The 22,309-nt window shown below is 31.4% G+C and overlaps 1 protein-coding gene and 1 long non-coding RNA gene across 3 annotated transcripts; both read right to left on the reverse strand.

Moving 5' to 3' along the window:
• Nucleotides 1-5,436: 5,436 nt before the first annotated feature.
• LOC106402685 (hexokinase-3) lies at nucleotides 5,437-9,067 on the reverse strand. Its single transcript, XM_013843469.3, has 9 exons — nucleotides 8,483-9,067; nucleotides 7,787-7,937; nucleotides 7,518-7,697; nucleotides 7,197-7,271; nucleotides 6,863-7,018; nucleotides 6,661-6,759; nucleotides 6,422-6,549; nucleotides 6,163-6,241; nucleotides 5,437-6,057 (listed from the first exon to the last, which is right to left on the reverse strand). Exons 1-9 carry the CDS (start codon nucleotides 8,752-8,754, stop codon nucleotides 5,701-5,703), a joined length of 1,497 nt encoding a protein of 498 aa, XP_013698923.1. The 5' UTR covers nucleotides 8,755-9,067; the 3' UTR covers nucleotides 5,437-5,700.
• A 4,285-nt stretch (nucleotides 9,068-13,352) lies between these two features.
• On the reverse strand, nucleotides 13,353-20,683 carry LOC111210317. 2 transcript variants are annotated; one of them, XR_007324378.1, is made up of 8 exons: nucleotides 19,329-20,683; nucleotides 18,948-19,232; nucleotides 18,766-18,858; nucleotides 16,453-18,679; nucleotides 16,275-16,375; nucleotides 15,563-16,164; nucleotides 15,364-15,454; nucleotides 13,353-15,263 (listed from the first exon to the last, which is right to left on the reverse strand). It is a non-coding gene; the product is annotated as an uncharacterized LOC111210317 (long non-coding RNA). The 2 variants fall into 2 exon arrangements; XR_007324377.1 differs by having other exon boundaries at nucleotides 16,275-16,383.
• Nucleotides 20,684-22,309: the final 1,626 nt, after the last annotated feature.

A 22,309-nucleotide genomic window follows, 5' to 3' on the forward strand; every position in this document is an offset into this window, starting at 1 on the left:
GAGGGACATGCCAATTACCACCCCAACGAACTGTTTCGTTAGCTCCGTAGTAGTCGATTTGCGCTTCAATTTGTTCTCCAGTTAGATATGGAGGAGGAGTGTCTCTCACAACCCTTTTGTGCCTAAACAAATTCTTGTTTCTTCGGTAAGGATGGCCAATGGGAAGAAATCGACGGTGACAATCAAACCAACTTGTCTTCCTACCATTCTTCAGTTGAAACGCATCTGTCGTTCCATTACAATATGGACAAGCTAATCTCCCATGTGTAGTCCATCCAGACAACATCCCATAGGCAGGGAAATCACTTATGGTCCACAAAAGCATCGCTCGCATCGTAAAATTCGTCTTCGTTGAACAGTCATACGTCCTCACCCCTGTTGACCACAAATCCTTCAACTCTTTTATCAGTGGTTGTAGGAAAACATCCAGGGACCTTTTTGGATGGTTCGGACCAGGTATTAATATGGTCAAGAATAGTAACTCCCGTTGCATGCACATCTCCGGTGGCAGGTTGTATGGAGTAAGAAAGACTGGCCACAATGAATATTGTCTCCCTGACATTCCGAACGGACTAAATCCATCTGTGCATAATCCGAGATACACATTCCGGATATTGCTAGCGAAATCTGGATGTACTTTGTTGAAATGTTTCCAGGCTCTTGCATCTGATGGATGAGTCATCTCACCATCCGTCTGAGTATGCTCGGCATGCCATCTCATCTTTCCAGCAGTCTGCTCTGATTGATACAATCTTTTCAATCTGTCTGTAATTGGTAGGTACCACATCCTTTGGTACGGTACCCTATTACGTCCCCGTCCTTGCGGCTTGAATCGTGGCTTCTTGCAGAATCGACATTCTTCTAGCTTCTCATCATCTCCCCAATAGATCATGCAGTTGTCGATGCAAACATCTATCATCTCCGAAGGCAACCCAAGACTATAAACCAGTTTCTGAATCTCATAATAAGAATCAGCAGACACATTGTCTTCCGGCAAATACTCTTTAAAAAAGTCCGCCCATTCGTTCATGCAACTTTCAGGTAGATTGTGATCAGTTTTAATATTCATCATTCTAGCAGCTAACGACAATTTAGAGAGACCTTCTCTACAACCACTGTAAAGTGGTTGATTCGCCGCGTTTAACATTTCGTAAAACTTTTTTGCATCTATATTAGGTTCTTCATCTTCATCATGAGCTACGAATGCATCAGCTACCATATCATGAACCCTATCATAATCTACCATCTCCTCCTGATGGTAACTATGTTCATTATGCAAATGATGATCAACCGGTTCTTTTTCCTGAAAATTGCTATTACTACTACTAGCTTCATTCTGATCATAATTAAAACCTTCTCCATGTTGAAACCAGATATAGTAATTTGCCGTGAAACCTCTATTTATTAAATGCTTCCAAACATTTTCACGGTTTGCCAGTTTCGAATTGTTGCATTTCCGACAAGGACAGAACATCTTACCACTTTCTTGGGCGAGCGGTGTTGAATCTGCTTGATGCATAAATGTCTCCAGACCCGCAAGGTATTCTTTCGTCACTCTCCCGTTAGCATCTCTATGCATATACATCCACTTCCGCAACTCGTAAATAGTCCCGGAGCCAGCCATTTTTTTTCTTTCACGTTTTTTGTTGTTGGTGTGTTTAAAATGATGTTCAAACATCCATATTTATAGGAAAATTCGAATCTGGTAGTTGCAATTTTGCTAAGAATTTACGACGAAAATTAATTAGGTGGGCAAAAAAAACGTGTAACACCTATGAAGTTGGTGAATTCAAAAATTTCCTCGCTAAATACACGTAAACTATTCCCTCGTAAATACCACGCAAAGTTTACGTCGTATTTACGAGGAAATAGTTTTTCCTCGTAAAATACTCGTAAAATTACATCCACTTTACGACGAAACAGTTTTGTCGTTACGTTACGATGAAATAACGATGACTTTAGTTTTTCACGTAAATTCGTCGTAAACTCGACGCAAATTTACGAGGATTGTTTTTCCTCGTTAATTTTCGTCGTTAAGGATGTGTTTTCTTGTAGTGTTTGTGTTCTTTTGTATTATGTTATAATTATCTAAACATCAATCACAAATTTTCAGTGAGAATTTAACAGCTTATTAATTTATAGTCACTTTTTTAAGTTCAACACATAATATATATTGAGTACGAAACAAAGATGATAATCCAAACTTATCAAATTTAAGCTGTCCAACATGTCAAGATATGATACTTTAATATTATTGTTTCCGGTTTACACAACTAATAATTAACCGACCTAATAAAAAAATTTACTCATAAATTTTTACTTAATCTATAATTACAAGTTCGTCTTTTTCCTCACGGTACTCTTTAGATTCATCCAACTCCAGAAAACTACTAAAAATTATGTGATGGCACCATGAAAAAAATTGCTTATCAATACAGCATGATATATTTAATCTTCAAATACAATAACATATACATAATTTAACTAATATGTATATTTTAAAATATAATAATTTATATTGAATATTTACTCTAACTATTTACATAATTTTTAAAAAATAATCCCCGGCCCTAGTATATCATAATCTCTTGTGATGGGAAATCATATATTGAAGAGGAAATAACCAATGCTCTCAGATACGGAGTTTGATTTACATGCAGGACTAATCATGTGTGCTTTCTTACTATACACATTGCATTGGAATAGAAAATGATGTTTTTCCAAACAACTTACATGATGTTTCAAATTCCATTTTTCTTCGGGCTAGAGTTGATTTCTTTAACTGGGAGAATATTATGTGGCAATCCCCACAAAAAAATGCTAAATCTTTGGTAGTATGTATATGAAGTTTCCAAATAGCTTGGTAATGGCTATGAGCTATATCAACATTTTTTTTTTACTTAACGTGAGCTTACTTTGGACATATAATAGTCTGACTTGACTCTGTATATTGGTCCATGTTATTATGCACATGCATGTATATAAGATTTTTTTTTTAAGAATGTAAATATCATAAATGAAAAGTCTGATTTACAAAAGCAAATCTAAAATTGAATCACCTTGGCAAAAAAAAGAAAATAACATGGTGAGGCAAATAAAAGAGTGAGCAGAAAAGCTAATTCAACTCAACCACAAAGACATCAAGTTCTTGAAAAGCTTCCTATATCGCCTTGCTGTGATAGCATTCCGGATTTCTTTGTCAATTAGACTGTGAAGACTAATAGGAGATAAGGTGACAGAACCTCAACGTGGTGGGAGCCTGAGTTGATGTTGCCTTTATCCAAGATAAAAGCTCAAGCCAAGAGTTGAATAGATTTAGAGGTTGGCTTAGTCTACCAATAGAAAGCATCCAGACATCAAAACTAAAACCACACTTGAGTAGTTGGTGATCTCTTGTTTCCTCTAGCTGTGAGTAAAAATGACAGATGATCGGGACCGGTAAACCCCAGTCTGGAAGTCTTGAGCGAGTGGGAAGCCTGTTGTAGTTTGCGATCCACATATTAATCATGTGCTTTGGTATACCTCCTTTGTGCCACCCCAGCTTGGACCACTCTTTAATCGAGTCTCTTTGCCTCAACACCTCCCATGTCTTGGACTCTTGGCTGCTTGGTCATGTATATAAGATTTGATCTGATTATTAAGAATAAGTTCCATTAACTAAGCAATGATTGACATAAACGTACACAAACAAACAAAAACAACGAATGAAAATTTAGTAAATCTACTGCATTAGCCATTAGTAAACATTATTCTCTTGGAAAAGATGCTACAAAGGGAAGATATGAAAGAAAAACTTATGTTATTTCTTTATCTCTGGTAAACAAATGATTTTCTTTAGTAGTTTTGAATGGGATGAGCACACAAAAAAAAAAAAAAAAAACCCCCAAAAAACTCGAACTGAAGCAACCCAAAAATTGAGTTTCAACCGAATCCGATATAAATATTTGATGGGTCTTGTTCAACGGTATTTCTGATCTTAGGTTTTAACCAAATCCAAACCTAAACAGATAGATCCGAATACACTTGGAATGTTTAAAACCTAAAAAATAACTATAACAAATCAAATCCAATTCCGAGAAAGCTTCTAATGAGTATTTAAATCTATTACATGAATAATTAAACCAACATTCATTTTAATGTATATTTTTGTTGTTTGATCAAATACTAAGAGCATGATTAATCATTGTTCTTAGCTGAAGTTAAGAAACTGTTTCTTAGGATGGATTCTTAGTAGAAGTTAAGAAACTGTTTCTTAACTTTTAATTAAAAAAGGTAAAAATCGGTTCTTAAATAAGAAATTTAAGAGCATATTTATCCCTAAACTCCAATGGGGTTTCTTTAGTTTTTTTTCCGGATTAAAAAAAAATTAAAAAAGTGCACCAATCGTGGGTCGCCACGTGTCTGTGGGACCCACAAACAGTGCATAAAACCCAAAGTAAGCGGTTCTCATTTCACGCTTTTGGTGACCGATTTTAAGGAAATTTGTGGGGCCTACAGGGAGAGAAACCCATTAACAAACCCCAATAATTGTGCTCTAAGAACCGGTTCTTAGTTTTTTTAGTTAAAAGTTAAGAAACAGTTTCTTAACTTCCGCTAAGAACCTCACTCTAAGAACCCCGGGTTAATCATGGTCTAAGGACCTAAGGTTTTTATGTTTTGACAAATGCATTTGAAGTTCGGTCTAAATAAATTTGATTTGAAGTTCAAATAATTTCCTTTTATTTTGAAGTTTAAATAAGGGTTAAATCATTGATGCAGATAAGTATTTCCAAATATCTTATTATTTACTTTATTGATTATTTTAAATTTAGATAGTTATATTTATTGTTTTGGGTTTTTATGATTTATTTTATATAGCCATTGAAGCTTAAGTTTGTATTCAGTTGATTGATTATTAATAAAAAAATTAAGAAATTTCTCTTTTGTTCTTTGTTTTCGATAGATCATAGGTGATCTCAACGAATTTAAGAAGACATTGATCTTAGATATTCTTAGACTAAATAAGATCTTTGTATTATTTTAGTTTTCCGGGTATTCTCAGAATCAACGGATCTCTAGTTCTATCCTTATAAAGCTTCCGCTACATCAATCATATTTCTTATATTTACAAAGTTGTTAGTTTTACCTTATTTATGTTTTTCTACTCGTAGTTACTATTGTTGCATGTCAGCAAGCATTTGTTAGTATAAATTTATACATGTCAAATTTTTAAATCAAAATATTTACTTTTGAATTACAAACAAGTATTCAGATAACTGTGAAATATAACCAAACCCGAATTTTAAACGGATTCAATGTATTACTATATCCAAATCGAAGCCAAAGAAAACTTTAAGAATATCTGGATAGAATTAAATTTCATGTCTGCAAAGAATCGAAATCCGAGTAAACACCAAAAAGCTCATGGCTAGTTTTGAACATAAAAAACAAAAACAATAGAAATGAAAATTCCATTTATCATCATCACCTTTACATTATCCTTTTCTTAAAGAAACAAAGAATACATAAAAACCTTCCTAAACATTTACACAGAAACTTGTGCATATGCTTCTATATAACAATAATAATTAACATTTGAACAAAAAAAAAACAATAATAATTAACAAACAAATATTGAATAAATATATACACACACACACACACTGCACAGACGCACATAACCAATTATATAAACAACGATGATGAATTGATGATGATGATTTATGACTGTAAAGAGGCAACGAGAAGGGCAGAGCCAATGCTAGAACCATCTTCCATGGCTTTAACGACCACGTATTGGCTCACTTCTTCTCCTAATATCTCCACCAAAGCTTCTTCCATGTATTCTCTAAACATGGTGTAGTTCATGTACAATCCTCCTTCTACTGCGACAACTGTTCTTTTCTGCATCCGCATTTCGCTTCTGCTTCTCCCGCTCGTGATTCCTCCGCTACCATCTCGACCTACCTTCTTCAAGATTCCTGCAATACCCGCTGCTGCTAGCCTCCCTGCTCTTCGTGTCACCACGTCGCATATCTTCACTACGAGTTTTCTCACCTTCAATGGTACATCTGATACCTGTTTGTTCATTTCACATGTAAGTGAAGCTTCCTCAAGCTTCTACCATATAAACATTTTCAAGTTCCATAACAAGTTCTGTAATAGTGAGATTTTAAGTTTTACCCCCAAGTCTTTCAAGATTCTTGCTACTTGTTGCAACTCGGGTGTGTCATCTTCATGCATGGCTGAAACTGAATTTGTTCTGTGAGATTAAAGTAGACACGGTTATAGTCGTTTCAATAACGCAAAAAGAACATTACTACTGAGATAGTCGGTGCAGAAGAAGAACAAAGTGTGTCCATGTTCGTTGAGAAGTTGATGTTAAGCATCAAATTATTAGACAACAATCAAATATCTAGCAAGAGATATAGAGGACACGTACCTTAGAACATAAGGCTCAGATAACATGGACGAGGTGGGTCCAAAGATGTCGGAGACTTGTGACATGTGACGGATTACTCTTCTAACAATGTCACCCAGATACAATCCTGCTATCATCTTTTCAAATCCCTGTATAACAACAATCCGAAATATCTTAATTGATGATTGCTCACCTAGTGATAACTCATGATGCACTACCAAATGGAAAAAAGAAAAGTTAAGCAATGAATCAATGATTACCATATCATTTGGATTTGAACTCTCTGCATCCAAGTCAATGTCATATGAAGTTCTTGGCAGGTGTGAGGACCAAAAATTACCCCACTCCATATTGACTACCTGAAACATAAGAATAAAATGAATCATATATATTAATTTCTCTAGGATCTAAAGCATAATTACTGGTTTCTCAGAAAAGAACATGGAATGATTTTTTTAGTACCATGCTTCCAGAAGTGGTAAGCAGACCCTGAGACTTGATTATGGCATCAGTGCGTTCCAAGTAACATGCATTACTACCTGTTCCAAATACAACGGCAACAACTGTATCTGGATCATGATAATATCCAAGTGACAGGGCTCCCACAGTATCATTCACCTGCTCAAAAGAAAGAAAACTCCATTCATAACTAAGCATCATTTCATGAGATAGTTCAGATAAGGCATTGTCAGGAAAGGGGCAGAATAAAAAGGAGAATGATGAAGAAAATTGCAGTCGATGTAGCCAGAATTTACCCAACAAAATTATTTATGTTCGGTCGACAAAGCAAACTTACAAGAGCTGCAACATGGATATCTAGGCCTCTTCTGTTCATCGCTCCTTGTAGACATTCAGCTACATCTTTCCCAACCTATAATAATTATAAGGATTAGCATGTTATATGATAAAATAACCTTGACTTTGCATAATGTTTAACACCCACAAACTACCACTAGATCGATTACATGATCACAAAGTAATAACACAGCTAATGGTTAATGTTAAGGTCAAGGTCATCCACTCGGATAACATATAATGTTTTAAAATTTAATAGGAATGCTTCCAACGAATAACAGACTAGATCTGACAATTACAGAGAACCTAAGAATTTACTAACCATTTCACTAATCTCAAAACCTTTGGTCCATTTGATTAGAACTCCGGAAGATATAGAAGAATGCTTGACAGGGAACGAAAACGTAAATGCCAGTTCCCTTTTCACACCTTGTGAATTAGATTCCTTTCCTTCTTTTTCGATAAACCTTTCCATGGAAAAGGCGAGAAAGTTGAAAAGAACCTACAATCATGTGACCAAAAAGATTTAACAGATGCTAAATCAAGAATTTTGCATTACAAGCAGGGACCAGTGAGAAATAAAAAGGCCACCTCGCTGGTGCTATCCATCAAATGTGAAGGTATGGGGTGTCGTTCAACGTCTTGAACATCTAGATAAGACCTTTCACCACCCAGATGAACCCTCAAAATCCTAAAGTAAGTGCCTCCAAGATGAAGTGCATAATAAGTTCCTTTCTCCGTCCTGAATTAAAGGCAGTCAGTGCAAATCATATAGATTACATTATTCATGAAGATAAGATAAATAGTGGAAGCTTCGTCAATGATTTTGCTTAGGAAGACTAGAAAGAGAGCCGCATGCAACAATAAAGGGAGAGAATCCAATGGCTAAAATATGATGAGAATAGTAGATTTTCATAGAACAGTAGGAAACAAGTGGATAGGAACAAGATACCAAAGTAAAGGTAAGAGATAAAAAGGAGAACTCCTTGAAGCTTTTATAGTATACAAAAAGAACAGAATCAAAGGATCTATGCCTGCGAGAAATGGTACCCACAGACACTTCTTTTAATTCCTTAGCTCCACAACTAAGGCTCAAAGTCGAGAGACCCTCAAAACAAGGGTACACCATTTTGTAACGACCACGAGCAAGAAGAAGCTCACATCTCACAATCTTAAGAGTAGCAAAGTTTGTACAATTATGAATCAATCAAGCAACAAAGTGTTAAACTTAAGGAACATAGATCATGCAGTGTAAGCAAACAAGATAAGAAGTAAGAAAGGTTTTACCCATTGGGCAAATGATGGACGAAAGTGAGAAGCATTTTAAGCTTGGAGCCACCTTCAGAAGCCAACCCAGCGTGCATCTCCACCGCCATGGCATCCACCACTTGCCTCAGCCTCCCCACCGGAGTATCACAAGCTTCCTCCAACTCCTTCAAAATCTCCACCACGGCCCTCCATTTCGCCCGACTCTTAATCCTCCTCCCCACCATCACCGCCGCCACGGAGCAAGACACTAAAACCGCAGCCGCCGCAAACGCAACCGCAACCTTCCCCATCACAACACTTCCTTCTTCTCTCCTCTCGACGGTACTAGGCACCTACTCCAATAAAGAGTTGAGGAGTGAGTACCGCCGGTCAGAAGAACCAAAACGACTCCGTTTCACCGTCATCGACGACTTTTTTTTATCTTCTTCCTCTTCTTCTCTCTCTCGACCGCCTTTCTCGCTCAGCTGTTTCTTCTATACACCGTGAAAACTAACTGCCTTGATTACGATAGAAATCTCCGGCGATGCTCCAAACCGATTCAAACTCGAGTTTCTTGCCGGCGGTGATATTGTCGGAGAGAGAAGGGGCTGGAAAGCGAAGTGATCAATATATATATGAGAAAAAAAAAAAAAAATAGCATCAAATCAAGTTTTTGTTTCCAAACTAGCACTCAAGGTTAAAAGTCACAAAAATAGCACTTAATGTTTTATCAAAAGTCACAAACTTACGGTTTAGAGTTAAAGGGTGGGGTTTAGGATTTAGGGTTTAGGGTTTAGGGTTTAGAGTTTAGGGTTTAGGGTTTAGAGTTTAGGGTTTAGGGTTTAGGGTTTAGGGTTTAGAGTTTAGGGTTTAGAATTTAGAGTTTAGGGTTTAGGATTTAAAGTTGAGAAATGAGATTTTGGGGATAAGATTTCAAATTTTGAAAAATAAAAAAATTAAAATTTTCAAAGTATAAACTTAGAAAGGTGCTATTTTGGTCATTTTAGTTTTTGAGTGCTATTTTTGTGATATAAACTTAGAAAGGTGCTATTTTGAAGATTTGCCCTATATATATTTATATAATTCGCGTAATTACACTATACCCTCTCGTCTTTTTGGATGTCGACCGTTTCGATTTTTTTAATTTTTTTTAGTTTTCCATTTTTTTATCACAAAATCTAATCATTTAAAATAGAGTCACTTTATTATTTACTATACAAATTACAAAAGTCATAGTAATTCCATTTTATTAGTTACATGATAAAATATGACATAATAATCAATAAAAAAGGTAATTATAAATTAGTTCTAACTATAAATTTAAATTTTATTTTTAGTTATAACAAAATATGTTAATTAAAATAGAAGTATTATATAAATTAAATATGATAAAATTATATTAGTTTGGTAAATTAACCTACTTACTTTTGAAAATACTTTCATTTGATTAAATTATTATCTACCACTAAAACGGGTTAAAATTTGTCAACTATGTAATATTCTTATACAAAAAATAAAGTTATTAACATATGTTAAACTTTTTATTCGACAACTATATATTTTCAAACCAAATCTAACTCTAATATTAATGATAACATTAACATTCAACATTTATAAAATAAAAAAATACCCGGTGCGAGTCAAACTCTAGTTCCATTTAAATTACTCAATTGAAAACTTTTTTACTTTTCCAAATCTGTTATACTAGTTTATGATTATTGTAGTCCAATATTTTTGTTTATAATTATTTGTTAGTCCAATACTATATGCTGAATTTATTAATTCAGAAGTCTAATTTACTTTCTTGTGTTATAGATAATTAATTTTGATAAAGTATGGTCTTAACCGAAAGTTTTTAGTTAATTTGTATTGAAATGACAAATTATATTTAACATTAAGTTTTGTTTTTTAGTTCGGTATAATTGAAATTATTATTTCACAAAATATTCTGAAATCCATTATTATTGAGAGTATTTTAACTTGTAAATTTTAAGAGATATATAGTGATTTTAAAGTGTTTTCTGGAGTTTCTCTTACATAATAGAAATCTTATGATGTTAGATGGAATTTTTCGTTCAACTAAGATTAAATTAAACTATTCAATTCATTTAAAATCATCAATTTTCTTTTATAAAAATTGTATTGATGGTGAAATGGTTAAATATTTTAAGCTATGCTTACCCTAAATTGTAGTTAACTTACGCTTATGTATCCACCTAATTATCTTTATACGAGAAAAAGAAAAGGAATTTCAAGTTTTATCAGTAGGAGACTATTATTCATGTATGTTGTTTTTATCTGCGTTTGGTAACCAGAAGTGAAAAACATAAGACCGCTGAGAAATAAAACATGTTTTCTTTTTTTTTTCTCATAAAAAAATCATGTTTGTTAACACTTGTTCTCTCCGTTTCAATATAGATGATATTTTAGAAAAAGTATTTTGTTTCAATTTACATAAAATTTTGAGGTTTTAAGGTTAACTTTAACTTTATTGGAAACTGTTCAACCAATTAGATTTTATCATATTTTTATAATTGGTTAAATGATTTAAAAATTATATTTTTAAAAATGTTTTTCGACTTAAATCTAACTTTCTTAATCTTTGTACAATAAGGTAAAATATTAAGTATTATGAAACGTAAGGAGTAATAAATAACACACAAAGAGAAAATATGTGTATTACTGTTGTACCCTCAATTTCATATAATATTATCGTCGTGCCCAGTCTTTTCTCTCTTTTTCTTTAATCGCACTTTAAGGTGAGAGTTAGAAATAGGGAAATACCAAAGGTAACAACTTACATTTAAATTCCACAAACATATTATAAATTATTTTAATACTAAAAGTCTAAAAGTAAAAAGGGTGATGCCGCCCGTTTGACCTTTGACCGGTCGATATAATGACACTCTCCTTTGAATATGATTTCAACGGCGTGCTCCTTTTTGCCGTTGGGAATATCTAATGATCAATTACTATATTATAAATCGGCAAACTCTAACCGTCAAATAATTAATTAGCAAATAATCATCGGTCCTTTTGAGCAGATTATTGATAATGACTCGTGGCTGAATCACGTCCAATAATAAACTTGCAATGTACAAGGGGCTGAATTGTAGTTTTCACCCTTTTCTTCACCTTTTCGAATGCCCTACATTAGCCAACTTGGCAAATATTATGCAATGTTCGCATTGGCATTATTATTTAATGCCAGCCATTATTGTACAATTTCATTATTTATTTTTAAAGTCTTGGAAAATGAATACCAAACCCAACCCAAAACTAAATGCACTATAACTTTACAAAACTGAGAGCATCTCTAACGTCACTCCATAATTTACTGTAGAATGGAGTGAGAAATAGAATGATAAACAAACAAAAAAATGATTACTGCATAAATAGAGTAATAGGTTTTTTGATTGTTCATCACTCCATTTCCCACTCCATTTTGCAGTAATTTATAGAGTGAAATTGGAGATGCTCTAACTAATTGTTATGAGTTTCGTTATGTTCTACTATAATTTTATCAAAATAAAAACATCAACTACTGAAATATTTTTGGTCAAAAAAAACTGCTGAAATATTTTCTATTACATTGAGATCCCAAAACGTCATTTTTAAAATAGTCTGAAACTACATTCAAATTTAATGAAAGTAATGTAAGAATTTTCATTTTGATATTCAGTTTCAGATCAGAAATTTAATACTTTGGCTAATTTTTAGTTTTGAGACCCTGCAGGAGTACGAAGGCTATGAAAACAAAACATAATTTATTATAATATAAATACTATGAAATTATCAGTACAACTTCAATAGTATCGAATGTCCTTTGGCGAATGAATGTGGCGAACAGCCGCATAAAAGCTGGCAAATTTAATTTTACATTATAGTTTTCCAATAAATTTGTTTTCAGGCAAAAATGTTTTTATTGTTGGGAATTTAAAAGTATCTTGCCATGGTGAGGAACAAACAGCGTAAGAGCCCATGAAAACGCACGTTGCCAAAAAATTAAAGAAAAGAAGAAGGAAAAGATCGCTCTTCCCCAGTTTGCCAGCTCAATGCCACTCAATAGTAGGACCCATAGTTTACTGATATTTACCATTTCGACCCTTCTATGGGGTCTACTTCGTGTCCTTTAACCCTAGAGATTCTCCGCGTTTTGGTAGTTCTTTCGTATTTCGAACGTGATTGTGGCACGTGATATGACACGTCACCTGTTACCCCTCGATGACGCAACGCTGTCTTTCCTCGTTCCGTTTGAATATTGAGTATTTTCTTTTCGGTTTTATAATTACTACTCCCTCCATTTCCGAAAGTAAGATTTTTTGAATTTTTTTCTTGTTCCACAAAGATAGATTTTCTATATTGTTAAGGTATTTTTTTATACTTTTGAGAAACATTAATTGAGAATATTTGAATTAATTAAATTTCATTGGTGGAAAGTTATTGGAAAATGTATAATAAAATTAAAAATAAATTAAATTAGAAACATTTATTAAATTCTTAAAAAACGTGTATATTTTAGAAAATCTTACTTTCGGGAACAGATGGAGTATAATTTAGTTTGGTTTTATTATCTGAAATATGATTTGTTGATTTTATTATGGACAATTCTCCTAAATAGACCATTTTCAAGTTTTGGTAACAAAAATAGACCACAAGAAATAAAATGACCAAAATCTTTCATTTAATAGGTAAAAAGATCTTAATACCCTAGATATATAAATAAATAAAAAAAGAATTTTTTTTTATATTTTTAGATTATATGTTTTCAAATTCAAAATTTTTTATAAATTTTTTTTTGAAATTGTTTTTTTTCAAAAAAAAAATTATTTTATTTTCAAATTTTCTTTTTGTAATTCGAAGATACTTTTTGAAACTATTTTTAAAATTTTTATTTTCAAATTTTTATTATTTACTTTTTATTTTATAAAATTTTAAATCTCAATCTCAAATCCCCACTTCTTAACTCTAAACCCTAAGGTTTGGATTAGTTAATCCTAAGGGTATAAATGTATATTTACTTCTTTAATAAAATATTTTGGTCATTTTGATCCTTATAGTCTATATTAGTGACAAACTTTTTTAGTGCTATTCTAGGGTATTTCTCTTTTATTATTTATAACTATACCCTCTTATTAGCTATTTAGTTATTTGAATTTATAAATGGAATAATTATTTATAAACATATGCATAAGTTTTGAAAAAATATTAATTTGTATTTTAGATATTATATAAATTGTTTGATGTATGTAGACTGTTAATACATTATAATATTTTATCATACATTTTACATATATTTTATTTGAATAACATAAATGATTGAACTATCTGCATAATATCTAATTTTTCTTTGTAGTAAGAAAAACTTTACAATTAATGTGTGATTATTATATATATATACTAGGGTAAAATCCGTCATACGGACGGGTAAGCAAGTGAAAACAATCAAAATATTATGAAATATATAGTTAAATAAAATAATATTATATTGAATATTTTGTTACTCTTGTTGATTATAATATTTTGTTTTATTTTAAAATATTATGATATAAATGTCACTATTTCACATTTTCATCAATGTTTTTTTATATTATATTCAATAAGTAAAATGTATTAATTTACTCAAAACTTTAATTTAAATCAAACATTTAATTATAATTTATTTATACCTGTAATATTTTTGTTTCTAAATCTATTGAAACTTATAGTTTCTCTTATACATTTTATTTAATACATATTAATTTTGTGATTTAAAAAATAAAATAAACGATTCACTATAACTTTTTTAATAGTTAGCTAGATAGTATACAAATGTAATATTGATAGTTACTATATAAATCTGAAATATTTAAAATCAAAGCCAAACTGGCGACTTGAAGGAGATGAATCGAGTTGACGGAGGGAGAGGCTGTGAAGAAAACGAAGAGAAGAATAGATTGTGAAGCTTGAGTTAAAGAAATCAGAGAAACTGCAAAAGGTCAAGGAAAAATGAATTGAGTCCTACTTTATGTTTGTTATACTGGATGTTTGCCATTTATGTTATTAAACAATGATCATTTGATGTTAGATATGTTCAGGCGATACAATACTATGATTTTATTATTAAAAGTCAATTTACTTTGTGATTAAATATTTTATATTTGTTTAAAATAATATATCTCAATTTTAAAATATATTATATGATATTTTTTTTATCAACTAATATATTATATGATATAATTTCGGATCAAGTCACATTTTTTACCAATTTTTTTTAAATATAATCACATTAGTAAAAATTCAACGTTCAGGAAAAAAAAATTACAAACTACAAGTCCGAGAGTAACTCTACGGTACCTACATAATGAATTAACAAAATAAATTAACTTTGTAAATGAGAGAGAGAAAGGGAAATTAAAAGTGATAGGATACAACCTTTGTTGAGCTGAACATCCATATACCCGGCTTCCTTAGAAATAGTTCCATCTCATGTGTGAACGGTTCTAGAGGATCTTCCTTCAGTTCAACCCGATCAATCAATTGTACCAAAACAGAGTTGATCAGTAATAAAGATAAACACAATGAAGCTTGTTTGTTTATCAAGCGGGCAATAGTTTTAATCACAAATCGTTTCTACTGCAATGCTTCCACTCCTTCAAAATTCCGAACCTTCATAAGCATTAAATAATTCATAAACGTTAAATAAGATGTAATGATAACCAAAAGAAAGATGGATACAGTCAGTGTAAGTCCTTCACCATTGCTTTCACCAAAACAAGATTGAACAAAAAAGAGAGCTACGGGAGAGAGATGATAACTTTTCAACCTCTTCATTTGGCATCTGTTAAGAAGTCCATGAAGCAGGTGATCATATGTAAATGCATTGGACAACAGTTTAGACCAAGCAATATAATAAAACTTTAAGAACTATAGTACACAACCTTGGAGGCTTTAAAGATGGCATGATGGATTTCACCAGAAGCAGAAGAACCAAGAGCAACCTGCATCACTTTGTTTTTGCAATTGAAGAACCTGTACCAATAAGAATACAAATCAAAGACTTAATGTAACATATATTAATCTCAATTACATTCAAGCAACATCCATCTATTCATAGTTTTAAAAAACACAGCAACGTACCTTCCATTGTGTCTAAACCATTGTCTGAACTCCTTCGATTTGATATTTCTCATGTTTCCGAAAGAGAAAACATAGTCAGAATTATATTCTCGACAGCCTCTCTGATTCCATTAAAAATACTTGCCTTGACTCAAAACCATGAAGTATTGTAGGGTTACTGAATAATACGTACGATGGCCTGATTTTCTTCGTTGTAGGCGTTCTTGATGCCACAAACAACACGAACAATGTCTGCAGAAAACTTTGGTAACAAAGGTTGAATACAGATGGACAATTATTAAACCAATAAAATGTTAGCTAATTGAAAAACCAAGATTAGATACAAATATCCAGCAAATCCACGTTTGTATTAACTAAAGACATGAGCTGCTCATATTTCTGAAACATGAACTGTTCTGTAGAATAAAGGCAGTTGTCTACATAAGCTCCACAAAGTTGGTCAGGTCGTTGAAGCGAATGGAAACTGGTGAGTCAGTGAGTTTGAAGTGGATGTTACTTCTTGTGACATTGAATACGCTTAGCACATAGATGGCATCTTCCTTCAACAGGTGCTTCAAAGTTTTGAGTCTATGAGCCCCGGTAGAACCTTGAACCAAGGTGGACTGTAAAACATAGGGATACTGGTGATAACTTTCAAAATTTCATAAACGTGCCAAAAAATGTTGTGATTTGTTACCCTTTTGAAGATTGGAAAATTCTTTGAAGAACTTACTTTAGTGCTCTCGCAGCTTCGGCTGCAACACATAATGATCCAACTCTAATATGTTCAAATCCTCTGTCTCTAATCCACCTATTTATGCCAAATACGAATTCCTGTAACTCTTGAGAAACATAGAAGAAATCAGTATTAGAAAACAATATTCTCTTTAGGTGTGATTGTATGGTCATACCAAGGATTTTAAAGGCAATCAACGATTTGAGTTTTTCCACCGTAGGCGGAAGAAGACGACGCTGGTGATGCTCGTCGACTCCTCTGACTCTAATCCCCTTGAGACGAATTTCTTCGTTGGAAGAAGCTTTGTGATTTCTCTTGGGCACCTTGCGCCACATATATACAGAGCTTCGGTGATGGGGGAGGTGAGAAATCTTGATTGATGAGGAGAAAGTGGATGAATTGATTGCATACTATAATCACTGTTAATAACTCTGTCAATTGAATTGAGGGAGAGATGAACAGACGGGGTTACGTTTCATACCCCAGCGAGAAAGAACCTGTATCAACGTGGATTAGGGTTCGTCTTCTTCTCAGGTTAAAACATGATTTCATATTGTCTTATAAAACCAAATCTCGTTTGTATCGTCTGTTTTCTTCTCTCTACAGAAGAATTTCTCTTCTTTTTCTTTGAGAATTTTGTCAGTCTCGCTTCAACCAAAGCTTGGATGATCACACCGAGGCCCGTATCAAGAGAATCATTAAAAGCCAAGAAGAAACGTAAAGATGAAATAATTCGGAGATGACACGTGTCGAGCTTTCCTTACCTCATTTGATGACGTGGCAACACCAGAGAAGAGAAAAACTCTACTTTATAGTAATAGATGTGTGATAGTATAATATTTAGATTAAAAATTTAATCACAATAAATATTTTGATGAACTTTAATTAATATTAAATAGCCTTTGTAAGATAATGTAAAAATTAAATTAAATATAATGAATTTAACTAATTTTATGTAACATTTTATTTATTTAATTAATAATATTGATAATCTAAAGTATTAGAGTTGTCTACTACTTGATCTTATCAATTATTTGTATTGTAGTTAAGCTTGTATGATCGTATAATATATTACAATATATTATAATTTATTTTTTGGTATAATAGTTAATATTTGTTTGTTTTGGAGTTTACATGAAGATTTTTAAGATTCTTTGAAAACTATTTCCTAATTTTGATAATTGTTTTCTAGTTGTTAAATGCTGACGATAAGATAAACAAAGTCTAGATAGCGTTTTCATTGTAATCTTGAGATTTTTTTTCTAATTTTTCAAAATTTGTAAATTTTTGTGTTTTTAGTTTGTTGATTATAATACTTAGACTATATATATATATATATATATTGATAAAGTCATATTGATTGTTCATTCTATCAGTTTTTATATTATTTTTCATGCTAATTTATTGTTGATTACCAGTTGTTGTTTTATTGAATTTGTCTCATTAATAGGCTTCCGATTTGACTTTGATCGTTATGGGCTAGTACCAAGATCAAGTCCTAGACAGGCAGACCTCTTCGTTATAAATTTCATTTAGAAGCTTAATTAACTTATTTGACATGCTTTTTTTAGGCTCTTTATTTTAAACATTGTTTTCTAAATATTTTCTCGGACATAAATCAGCAGAGAGCAACTTGATTTATATGAGGTGAATCAAACTAATGATTATAAGAATTCATCATTTAGTTTGCTTTAAGAACAATAATTTTTAAAAATCTTGCAAATCACTAGCATATTAAATTTATTTTAGTATAACTTATTTGGTTAGTTTCTATGAAGATCTTGACTGTAACTGACTATAATAATATTTGTCAAAACATAAAATCATAGTGTTGATTTATATTAAAAATATTAATGGATAAATATATTTGTTTATTTCTTTTGATTGATTAAAACTAATTTGAAACTCATAAATAAATTATGGCTTGGGGATCTCACTTTGTTCTCATAGTTAACATATTTCAGAGAGAGCTGTGTAAATTTCCAATCATGTTTTCATATTGGAATTATTTTCTAGTATATCCGATATTTTCTGGTGTGATACATTTTTTGTCTATTCGGATTTTGTCTTCGGCTTGTATGATTTACTTTTCATCGCGTATGTTTTTCGTTTTCCTTCAGTGTTATTTTTCATTAATTTCAAATCCTATATTTCTTGTTTTGCTCCTTGTTCATGCGGATTATGCGATTTTTTGATTTGAATATTATAAAAGAAAATACATTTGACATTGATTTCTAATTTATTTTGAAAATACGCTTTTGATGTTTTATTTTGAAGAGTATATTTAATTTTTGTGTTCTTGCAAGTTAAAATCGTGTATTCTTTATTTTATATTTTATTTTAGTTAATTCGCTTTATTAAATTTAAGCAACAGGAAGTGCGTAACTCTGTGCTGGATATGCCTGTTTTCACAAAAAAAAAAACTGATTCCATTAGAACCTCGTGGTTAGGCTAGGAGTTCTAAACATTTACTATGAACATTGGTTACCTGAGCAGGATATACGCCATAAGCAGCAGCTTGTGGGACGGGTGCTGGTGCTTGTGGAGCAGTATAACCAGCGGGATATGCACCATACGCAGCCTAAAACGTGCATAATGTGAACCATTAGAAGAGTAAAAACATATACACTAAGGAAGTAGATGATTTGGTTTTTTTTTTTAATAAAATACCTGCTGGCCATAGGCGGGGTTCCATTGCTGTGGTTATGCAGGAGCGGCTTGTGCTTGTGGACAAGCCTGAGGCTGTGCAGCGTATCCACCAGACCACTGAGCTTGTGCAGACACTGGCTGAGCAGGAAGAGTTCCGTTGTAAGTTTTCGCCATTTTAGTCCTATCAGAAGATAGAAAGTCATCTGCGCTACGCTTTCTCAGCTCTGACGTGCTCCGACGAAAGAGTTTAGCGTGTTGATCTTCTGCCTTTTTGATGGTCTTGACATCTCCAAAAAGGCCCAAGAACTGCAAAGCCATACACACATTTAGTACTAAACCCAGTAAAATAGATACTTAGAAGCTTTTAGAAGAAAAGATTGGTCTTCTTTCTATTCCTGTTACCTCTATATATATCAACGATAGCTCTTCTCTCTCAGTGGAACTTGCAACGTTCTTGGCATCTGAATTTTTCGCAAATTTAGGGCTCTAAATTTTTTTTCAAGAGGCTTATGTCTATATAGTTTTCTTCAAAATTTTTAGGAGCTTGTTGCAAATATTTCACTTAGCATGGTCCAGGACCGGCCCTGCACAAAGAGAAGAGGCTGGAAAGCAAAATGATCAATAACTTTTATAAATTAATACTCGATAAATTAATAATTTCTATAGATTAATAAATTTCACTGGTCCCAATTTGTCCAGTTCAAAATATGACATAAATAGATAAAATTTATATATATAAAAAAATGTTTGTCTCCCTCCTATTGCGCCACGTCATAAAGTCATTGATTGTGAATGCGACACCTGTCTTCTTTGCCTAAAACTCATCGTTTCATTAACTTTTGATGTGGGATGCTGCGTTTCATAATTGTTTACGGTTTAGTGGGCTTTTTGTTCACACCGTGATATAGCCCAAATACAGAGAGATAGCCACTATAATGAAAACATATGTAAAGACTGAAACTTTTGAAACGAGAAGGAAAAGAAGGAGCGTACCGTGAGTTTCTGGATGCTACTGACTTCGCCTTGGTTGGAGGCGATATCAACGGTGACGGTTCATTTCGCTGCCACCTCCGGTAACTCAATAACATTCAAGAGTTTAAAATTATTGGCGATGGGTTTTGCAGAGTATGAAGAGGCAGAGGGAAGAGGATGATAAGCAACAACACTGAAGAGGTTAAAAAAGAAAATCGAACCAATTAATAAAAATATTCCACAGTTTAAGCGGCGAGTAAATCAGATCGGTTTCTCAATTCCGCTATGACTCGATCAAGAGAGAAATATAGTTTTTTTGTCCAAAGAAATATAGATATTATCAAAGCAAAGATTGCTCCGAACGAATCATAAGAAGATAAGGGAAGCAATCAAAGGTTTTTATTTCATTTTTTAATTAGTTATTTGGAGTTAACATGAATGACAGTGTCATACACGCGCAGAGACATGCGTGTTGGTGAGATATGAGATACATATTTTAAACTTAAAAGGGAAATAGACAGGAAGCAATGCGTTCTATTCCCATTGGGTCTTTTCTTTTGAGCCTTTTGTTTCAAAGAAAAATGACAGAACATAACCAGATTTACTTCAGTTTAATTTAGATTCGATTCAGCTTAAATGCATGCATGATTTTAAGCTACACAAGTTTCATTCAATAAATAAACTAACAGAAAATTTTATTGTAAGAAACTGGGTTAATTAAAATTCATAAGATAAAAAAAACAATAAATAATTAAAAATAATTTTATAATTATCTAGCTACTTATATTTATATAATATTTATATATCAAAATAACATAAATATATGATTATAATTAATATTTAAATAAAAAATCCGGGCGTAGCCCGGGCCGACCCTAGTAATAATATAATCGTTTGTAAGAAAATTCTATGTAAATACATGGTCCCACTAAAATTATAAATTAATAATTTATATCTATATATATCCCCTAGACTATATTTGCGAAGTGATTGTCCTCTCTACAATCAATTTCACAAAACAAATATGATATGGCTACTGAAATTGATGACATGGTTTCTGGAAAAATATGACATGGATAATTTCATTTAATGTTGATTTATATTTTTGGCAAATTTATTAAAATATGGTAATAATTCATATATTACATTTAATATTGATATTTCTTTTTGGTAAACTTTTTTTTAATATGGTAATAGCTCATACATTATCTATAAAATAAATATATTCATAATTAACATTTCAAAATTTCGAAATATTATTATTTTTTTTATAATTATACAATTTGTATTACTAAAGCTTTCAAAATTTTATACAATTTTTTAAAATTTAAATATCTAATCGTAAGATCATTAGTTTTTTATATACCTACAAATTTTATAAATATTGTTTAGGCTAATTTTTTTTATGATTATACAATGTTATATCATTTTTATTAGTTTTATACAAATTAATTTAATATATATCAAATCTAAATTAAATATTAGTAAGAAAATTGTAAAATCTATAATATTTAATAAAATTTATTTTTAAATATAAGTTAGATTTAAAAAATTTCTTACTGCACACATGGTGCAGAAAAACACCTAGTTTTATATAAGTAAGAACCTATTATTATATTTATTTGTTTTATATTCACAATGAAATTATCTTTATATTTTCTTAACACTTAATATATTTTTGATGATATTTAGTAATATTATATCTAAAACCACATTTAAGTTCTATGTAATATATATTATATACACCAAATAATATAATAAAATTAATATAAATGTAAAATTTCAAAAAATAACAATTAATGACTATACACAAAAATCATATAATTTTTCTTATCTTAGAATAATTATATCTTAAAATAAGAATTCTAAATAAGCAAACTTTTGTAAATTAATATCTTTATAAATTAATAAAATTTTAAAGTCCCAATATTATTAATTTATAGAGGTTCTACTGTATATAATATATATTCGCGTAATTACATTATACCCTCTCGTCTTTTTGGATGTCGACGGTTTCGACTTGTTTAATTTATTTTTCCTATTAGTTTTTTTTTTTGTCGCAAATTCCATTTAAATTACTCACTTGAAAACTTTTTTGCTTTTCCAAATCTGTTATACTAGTTTATGATTATTGTAGTCCAATATCCAATATTTTTGTTTATCATTATTTGTTAGTCCAATAATATATGTCAAATTTATTACTTCAAAATTCTGATTTACTTTCATGTGTTATAGATAATTAGATTTGATAAAGTATGGTCTCAATTAGAAGTTCTTAGTTAATTTGTATTGAAATAACAAATTATTGTTTAACATTAATTATTAATTTTTAAAATTCGGTATAATTGCAATTATTATTTTATAAAATCTTTTGAAATCCATTATTGTTAAGAGTATTTTAACTTGTAAAT

The sequence above is a fragment of the Brassica napus genome, chromosome C5, assembly GCF_020379485.1.
Source record: "Brassica napus cultivar Da-Ae chromosome C5, Da-Ae, whole genome shotgun sequence".
Taxonomy (NCBI): domain Eukaryota; kingdom Viridiplantae; phylum Streptophyta; class Magnoliopsida; order Brassicales; family Brassicaceae; genus Brassica; species Brassica napus.

What these genes read in the sequence shown, in the direction of transcription:
- LOC106402685 (XM_013843469.3), bottom strand. Translation starts at nt 8,754, where the DNA reads ATGGGGAAGGTTGCGGTTGCGTTTGCGGCGGCTGCGGTTTTAGTGTCT. An exon ending in TGATGGATAGCACCAGCGAG is followed by an intron (nt 7,698 to 7,786) that starts GTGGCCTTTTTA and finishes ACATGATTGTAG; the next exon opens with GTTCTTTTCAACTTTCTCGC. An exon ending in GTTTTGAGATTAGTGAAATG is followed by an intron (nt 7,272 to 7,517) that starts GTTAGTAAATTC and finishes TAATTATTATAG; the next exon opens with GTTGGGAAAGATGTAGCTGA.